Source organism: Pundamilia nyererei, unplaced genomic scaffold (genome assembly GCF_000239375.1).
Source record: "Pundamilia nyererei isolate P.nyererei 1_Seehausen unplaced genomic scaffold, PunNye1.0 scaffold00257, whole genome shotgun sequence".
Taxonomy (NCBI): domain Eukaryota; kingdom Metazoa; phylum Chordata; class Actinopteri; order Cichliformes; family Cichlidae; genus Pundamilia; species Pundamilia nyererei.
Window position 1 is genome coordinate 743,314 of NW_005187658.1, and position 8,661 is coordinate 751,974.

General features: G+C 38.6%; 1 protein-coding gene across 1 annotated transcript; it reads left to right on the plus strand.

The window, feature by feature from the left end:
• The first annotated feature begins 3,720 nt into the window (after positions 1-3,720).
• elf3 (E74-like factor 3 (ets domain transcription factor, epithelial-specific)) lies at positions 3,721-7,055 on the plus strand. The gene is made up of 9 exons (XM_005749888.1): positions 3,721-3,822; positions 3,935-4,095; positions 4,607-4,843; positions 4,995-5,108; positions 5,190-5,336; positions 5,423-5,509; positions 5,608-5,727; positions 5,938-6,133; positions 6,524-7,055. Exons 2-9 carry the CDS (start codon positions 3,942-3,944, stop codon positions 6,633-6,635), a joined length of 1,167 nt encoding a protein of 388 aa, XP_005749945.1. The 5' UTR covers positions 3,721-3,822; positions 3,935-3,941; the 3' UTR covers positions 6,636-7,055.
• Positions 7,056-8,661: the final 1,606 nt, after the last annotated feature.

An 8,661-nucleotide genomic window follows, 5' to 3' on the forward strand; every position in this document is an offset into this window, starting at 1 on the left:
CTGCAGTGGTTTGTATCATATCTATCTAATAGACTCCAGTTTGTGCATGTAAATGGAGAGTCCTCTTCACACACTGAGGTTAATTACTGGGTTTCACACGGTTCTTTATTTGTAGTTAATATTGTTTTGCTGTTTGAGATGTCTGGTGTCATGTTCATATTGCAACATAATTATAGGTAAACACCATTAAATTTTTCATCATGTTGCATAAATCTAATTACATTTATTGAAACTATATTTTTGAAAGGGGGTCACAGTAAAACTTTAATGTGGGTTGTGATTGGGCTAAAGGCATATTTTTTGTTATACGGTATCTGCGAAATGCCCCAACTTTAGCAATATACCAATGAAGAGTGACGAAAAAGAGCATGCATTGAAAGCGATGAAAGAATTTGTCCGTTAGTCTTCAGGCGATGAAAGCAAAAACCTGTTGCGTAGCATTCCTGTAATCCGCTGGGGAAACTGAGTGAGCAGCATTGTGAAATCTGGGAGAAAGCAATGTTCTTTAGCAATTACTGACTGAAACAGATTCCAAAGGTTAGTAGGAAATAGGATTATCAGACACACGTCACCACCTGTCCACACCTGTCCACACCTGATATTTCTTCTCACTCTGAATAAGAGCCTGTGACGTCTCACCCTGCTTTTATGACCAGAGACAAGTGATATGTTTTAGGACTTTCCTCCTAATAATACTGATCAGTTAGCGCTGGAATGTCATTAATTCTTAACAAAAATGCCTCTATGAATAATGCTGACGCAAAGCCTACTTAAAACAGGAACAACATTGAGAACAGTGAATTCTGTACCGCTGTGATGTAAATTCTGAGTCTTTTTGCTCTAGCTCAGTTTCCTGATTCCAGCAAAAGCCAAGTATAGGGACGAAAAGTGCAAAGAATTGAAGATCCAAGTGTCAGATGAGCTGTGAAAAATGTCACGTCGGATATACATAAAAGTTGCCTAAATTCTAAATGATTGAAGTATAACACACATTATTCCAAAGTCAAACTTGGTGATTTATTTTTAAATTGAAAGCCACATTCTTCTTCTGGCACTGTTCTACTTTTTCTTTTCAAAACAGTATGAGAGAAGTATTTCAGCAAACAGGAAGTGTCTGGGTCTGGTCTCCTGGTGTTCCTATCACTGAAAGCAGGCTTTCATAATTGCAATGCTTAATGTTGGACCAGATGTCTACTTATTGCTATGTCCCCAAGCATGCATCAAAAGAAATCTTTAAACATTCGACTCTGAGGCCTAAAGCACGAGTTCTTTTGTGGTCTTACACCTTTATTCTTTCCTAACTTAAATATACAGAGTGAATTTCTGGCTCTGCCATCTATCCATTTTGTTGTTGTTGCTGATGTGTTTATTGGCCTATGAATAACAGAGGCAGTTACTTGTTTTGCTAACGCTGATGCTGACTGGCCAGTTTGTAGGTTTTTATTACTCCCTTTATATCTAGCTATTTGCTTTTTTCACCGATTTAACCGGAGCCTCGTTGTGTCATCTCTCTGTGTGCTGCACTGGCTGTGGAGATGACAATAAAGTTTACTTTGATTTGGTTAAATGACTTGTGAGTTCATTTCTCCGGTGTTCTCCTATGTTATTTCTCTTGCTGGGAGCATATTTGTGTTTCACTGCAAAACATTTCAACACAGTAAGTCAAAAAAATAAAATCCATAATGCCTATTTTTATTTGCATACAAATGAATATCTGCGCTGTGCTGCGTTAAACACTTTGTGGTAGTTACAGCCATCGTGTTACAGCACTCGTGTAGAAAACCTTCCTGTTGCTGAATTTCATGATTACTTTTGGAATCAATGATAGAGTACAAGAAAAAACACTATTTTAAATGGACCACAGACCCTAGCCCTAAACAGTCACCCAAGAGATTAAAGAGTACAACAAAACTCTAATATGACCTGAAACGTAACAAGAATGACATGTCACTTTTTAAAGCCTTTTAAAAAAAAGCAATAATTGACAGTATTTCAATGGTACATTTTTATGTATTTCTTTCTGTACTTTTCTGCATTTCTACCATGTATTGGCCAAGCCAAGCCATATTGTAAGAGATCCTTTTTTATATTAGCAGAACAGATACTTTACAAATGCTGTAGGCTTTGGCAGGAGATTACTAACCACTAGGTATCAGCACTGAGCCAGGCCAAGCAGTAGCTTTGGTTTGCTGCAACACAGAAAACCTGTTTCTTTCTGCAATATGACACCTGGACAGAGTACGTACACACTGTGTCTGCAAAATACTGACGAGCTTACCATTAGGATGGAATAATTATCAACATGCCCTCTTGTGTTTATATCCTCTGATGTTTATCTAAACAAGTATTAGTACCAATACTAACAATATGGCCGCTGATATTTCTTTGCTGTTGTAAGGATTAAGTTTACACTTCTCTAGGCTTTGAGCTCTGTTACAGGTATCTAGGTACAGTAATGTTAAGAGAGCTGGACACTCTTAACAGTCTACAATTCTGACTGGAGCGAGGGAAACACTGGCATACAGTGTGCCGACTGCTGTCTGCTCCTAGAGTTTCAGAGTAAGAATAATTTACAGCACCTCTAAAGTCAACAGGCAACATAACTTCATTAAGCTGTTGCCATTGCTGGCAACATGAACTGAAGGCTTTGTGCACTGATGAGAGGTTTGGCAGGTATGGTTTGTTTTAGCTTGGTAGAGACTTTGGAATCAGAGTAAATTAGAAACAGACACATTTAGGCCTAATCTGAGCTGCTTTTAGGACTTACAGCTCAGCTCCCTCACAAACATGGGTCAAAAGGCTTGATATGGTGCAGTGTGCAAGCGTAGTCTAGGTCAGATATGGCCCAGAAGTCATAAAGCTGGCTAAATATGTGAGGCAGGTCCATAAAATAAATGTCAGTCATCCTGGACATCAAGGCTAAGATAGAAAATGCACATATTTTGGGCAAAAACTTACTGCTGGATATTTTGGATGTACAAGTCATATTTTCATGTTCACACCAGTATTAAAGATACAGGTTGATCAATACAAAGGTTCAATTAAGTTTTTCTTGCCATGAAAATCTTTCTCTGTGCCCTCTCTGTGCCTGTGTGTGTTTATGTGTGTAACCTGGTAAATATGAGGTTACCACTTAGCTTCGTGTGTGTCAAACAAGGCAGCTGGGTGCAGTAGAAGTTTGAGAAGCTACATAACATTCTTTTATCACTGTTTGCCTGTGGTGACTGGCAAAACTGATAAAGGTACCTGTCCTCACAGGACAGGTACCTCTTTGTGTCTATTTTTTAGATCGTGACTATTTGCAAATGTCTATCACACACACCCCTTCCTCACTGATGTGAAACATGTCTGTGTCAATACCTTGACATTTAAATATGTCAAGTTAGTTGAAAAACAGTAGAAATGTAAAAGTATTTCAAAAGGGACCTAGAATAAGAACTGTAATGGAACAAAAGAAATGTCAAGCAACAAAAATCTAAGGAAAAAGAAGCCTATGAAAGCTGCCCAGTCAGTGTACAAAATATGATGTAGAAATATAAGCGAAGAATAAAAGGCAGGGCAGGTTTGTTTTGTTGATCAAGTTCTCAGGAAACTGGGGGAGGAGTAGCAATGGAGGCGTGGCCATGTTCAGGTGGAATTCCCCTGAATTTACCTGAGTCCATCCCCCACAACTATAAAGCTCATAAGGTAAAAGCAGTTACATTTTTTTGCCGTGGATACCGAGCCAGAGAGGGCAGTGGTACTCAAACAGCAGAATCCAGACACTGGATTGTCTTAGGACGTCTTTCTGTTTCATCATATTGTGGCCAGTGTTGTAATCAGGTAAATTATATACATACCTAACTAATGATCCTGCTTTTAATAAGCTTTGTTTGCTGGTTTCCTGTTTGCTAGTTTTTCTGGGATGTAAAGAAGCATTTTCTATATTTCACAGTGCCTCCATGTCATCGCCGTGCCTCAGCACTGTTCTGACTCATGCTAACCTAACCATGTATCAGACTGGTTTGCCAGATGTGCTGCAACATCAGGCCACTATGCTTTCCAGCATCAGTCCGCTGCAAATCAGCAATCCAGCATACAGTTCCAACATAGCTGGTGAGAAGAGACATGTTATTTCTGACCTTGCACTGTCACACAATTCACGTGTTTAGCTGATCTGTGTCAGACAAAAGATTTTCAACATGTTAAGTCTCTTGGCTTTGAAGCTTTAGTTAACCAGGCCAGTCTAGTTTCAGCTACAGACTAATCTCAAAGTAAACAGACGCTCTCTTTCAAACTTCAGCCAGCCTGCTCACCTTTGCTTTGACCTTATTTAGTCACTCACTAAATGATTTACCAGGCAAGTAATGTTTAACTCAGCATAACCGCATAACAGGAGAATGCTGTGACCTCATGGTTAAAACAGTTTCACTTTATTTGTTCGAACTTAGAGACGGGCTTCAAAGTTAAGCTAAACTAAAAGTGCCTTATTGTCAGATTCAAACCTGTGTGTATGAACCAAGATCATGGTTTTTATGAAAATATGCTAAATTTCTGTTAAAGCTTAGTGTGTACTGAGTATCTGCACAGCTCAGGAATAATAAATAATCTCTGGCTGTCGCTGCAGGTCAGGGGTACAGGCAGATCAGCCCTAATTACTGGACAGCAGATCATGTGTTGGAGTGGATCAGTGACCAAGTAGAGAGCACCAAGTTCGATGCAAACACCCTTAGTCTGGCAAACTGTGCCATGGATGGCTCCGCCCTTTGCCAGATGAACCGGGAGCAGATGATTGGGATCTTTGGTGTGCAGCTTGGCCCACACCTCTATCAGAGTCTACAGGAGCACAAGAGCAAAATGCCTGGTAAAATGCTCATGTTATTCAGGAACAATTTACTGACAGCAACAGCTGAAAATATCCATACATAACTGAACTATTTCTAACATCTAGCTATGTGAAGAAGAATTATTTTTATGTATGAAAAATACATGTAAACTAATCTTTCCTTCCCCAGAGATGCAGATGTTATCAGGACAAGAACTGAACGAGACCTGCCAGCTCTTGGACAACTTCTTGGACAACCTTGGACAGAACTTTCCTCTACTCAGCACAATTAAAATTGGTCAAGGTACATCTTATACCGATATGTTCAAAGTTGACATATTATGTGGACTAGTTTACAAGTGGACTTGCTAATTTCTACTTACAGCTGAAGAAGCTGTCAACAAAAGAGAATTTGACTATCAGGATGACTATGATCTGACTACTCTGACCATGGAACCAATGACACCACTGAGAGACACTGGCTACCTGTCTGATAATCATTCTGACAGCGAGTACAGCTCCTCCTCCAACAGTTAGTATTTTATCTTCATATTTGTCAAGACTTGTTATCATTCAAGTTCAAGAATGTTATTAAAAATATATCTCTCATGTATTCAGCTGGCATGTTTGGCTTTCCAAGCATCGGTTCACCAGAGTCTGGCAGCAGCGAATCTGACCCCGAGTTCTCTTACCCTCCGATTTCAAGTGAGTAAACAAGAAAAAACAACAACAAAAAACGTTTGAAGTTATTTGCATTCCCTGTATTTCGATTCATTTCTGATAAGTCACCATCTCATCGACAGAAGTGTACATCAAGCCAGAGAATGGAGAGTCCCGATTGAAACGACCACGGGGGCGACCTCCTAAAGTCAGCAGAGAGCACAGCAGCAACATATATGACAATCCAAAGAAAAACAAACATGGTAAGCCCACAAATGCTGTCTTACTCATAATGTAAAACCGTTTCAGTAGGCATGCATCTGAACACTGAACTATTTTACAGATTCTATTTTGCATTTAATTTGCATCTTTACTAGACCACAGATATTGATCTTTTCTTCTTGCTTGCTTTATGCTAATGCAGCATGCACATGCAAACAGACATTTAGCTTATTTTGTCCCACTGTCTTCAGCACCTCGTGGCACTCACCTGTGGGAATTCATCAGAGACATTCTGATCCACCCAGAAAAGAATCAGGGCCTAATGAAATGGGAGGACCGCCGTGAGGGTGTCTTTAAGTTCCTCAAATCTGAAGCTGTGGCTCAGATGTGGGGCCAGAAGAAGAAAAACAGCAGCATGACATATGAAAAGCTCAGCCGTGCAATGAGGTGAGTTCTTGCAGCAGCCCTTCCTTTACTTCTTCCTCAATCTCAACAATTTAATCAGATATTTGAATCAGATATGATTCAGAAGAAAATATTGTAACAAGGCTAAAAACACATGCTGCAGTAACAGCAGTGACAGCTTCGTCACATTTAAGATACTTTTCAGATGCTTTTGCTTTAACTATGAATCAAACTTTAGCCCAACTAATCAGAGTTGCACTGGATACATAGCTCCTCCAGGTCACAGAAGCCAGAAGATTGTTATGGCAGGCTCATTAAGACTCTCCGCTTCACATATAAAACGCTCAGTTGTTTTAAACTGAGCACCAGATGATGAAGGGGATGATATGCTATGTGCTGAACTTCAAGTAACTGAAACTTCTCCATCTGCAGGTATTACTATAAGAGGGAGATTCTGGAACGAGTCGATGGCAGGAGGCTTGTATACAAGTTTGGAAAAAACTCCAGTGGCTGGAAGATTGAGGAGATTGGTATGACTATATAAGACATTAGTTACTAAGTGGGTAAGAACTGAAAAGCCAGTCAGAGCAGCAGTTCAGCAACTATAAATGCCTAACCATGTTGCCTGTCTGAAAAAATCCTTGCTGCCCCAAATGTTTAAGACACTAACTTCCTTTAGAAGGAAGGTGTTACAGAAAATGTAAGCCAGTGTTTATGGCTCTAGTAGGTTTTATGAACCAATATGACGTTTCACGTGTTTTTAAATTGTTTTAGATACTTGTGAGTGCAAGTACCTACAGTAAAGGCTGAAAAAGCAAACCTCGTACAGATGAACAGATTTTACTCTGGTATTTACTTGTTTTTGTTGATGCAGGACTCTCGTCTTCATTCGCTACTGTAGCACTATAAACATCTTTTCTGTCATTTTCCCATATCACAGTTTTTTTTTCACGTGAAAAACATTGTTTCTTAGTGTAACATAAGTTTGGAAAAACAAAAAAACTTGGCTAGAAATAAATGTAGAAGTTACTTCACATTAACAAAGTAAAGATGTGCACTACATGTCTTTTGGTATCACTTATTATAAAGTGTGTTTACACAATGTTTGAGTACAGAGTAGTTCATAAGTGTCTGAATTTGAACATGACTGGTTGGTGTGAATCAGTCAGAAATCTGTTGCAGTTTGTGTGATTGTTTTAATGTAATCATCGATCTCTGGATTGATGAGGGGAGTAAATCTTATGTCAATCATTATGTGAATTATGTGAATTATGTGAATTATGTGAATTGCATGGCATATTGTTTTTATGGCTTTTTGTATAAATAAATTTTGACATGTATCAACTTTCTGTTTGGGGACTGTTTTTTCCACATACTTCATTATTAGTGAGCATGTTGTTGAAACAAACATATTGGATACCTCATTAGTGAAAGTGTTGGGGGTTGGAAAGTCCTACAACAAGAGCTGCAGGATGCTGGAGAAAAGGCTGGGACAGAACCAAAACCTATGAGTAGACGAAATTAGACGCAATTAAGTAACAGTAGATATTCACTGGACGCTTCATTATGGTTGCCAGTCTCAAATGACAACAGATTCACAAACTAAAAAGTACGTTACAGTATCCATTGCCAACAACCTGTTTATGAAATGAACCCTTTCATATTACATTCATGTATGGTTCAGGTTATTTGGAAGCACGCCAGATATATTTATATTGATAAACTTTAGACCTATCTACAAAGAATAAATGTCTGTTGACATAAATAAACAGATGATTAAAACCTTTTTATATATATTTGTTTGTCCTGAAAACATATCAGCCAAAAATGATTAGAAAATATTTAACTGAAAGTCCAAATGGCAACAACATTATGGAATTGTTGCAATTTACTAGTAAACCTTAATCAATCTTCTACTTCTTCTTCTTTTGTCCTTTAATTGGTAATTGGAAGAGGAAGGGGTCCTCAGAGCCATCAGTCAAGGTGTTTCTGGTTTTGGGACCTCATTCATGATTTGCTTCCACTTCCTGCAACAAATGGCTTCTTCAATCATTGACTTTTCATATCTTCTTGAATGTGTTGAAACTGACGTGCACTTGGGTTCTGCACAAGGAAGACTTTGGAGTGGCCTAGTCACTCCAAAGTCCTGACCTGAGTGTGAGTGAGATGCTGTGGCATTACCTTAAAAAGGCAGTTCATGCTTGAAAACTACATACTTGAAAAAATTGTGGCTGATATTTACAGTTTCGAAAGATGAGTGGGCCAAAATTCTTCCAAAGCTCCGTAAAAGACTCATTGCCAGTTATTGCAAACACTTTATTGCAATTGTTTCTGCTATAACAACAACAACAACAATAATAATAATAATAATAATGATAATAAACACTTTCATTTAGAAAGTATATTTTGCATTTACTTTGTCTAATATTTACATTTGTTTGACGATCTCAAACATTTAATCATGACAAGCATACAAAAAACAAGAAATCAGGAAGGGTGGCAAACTCTGGGTGGTCAGGAGGTAGAGCAAGCGGTTTGAAACCTGACTCCCCAGTTCACAGATTTTTGAT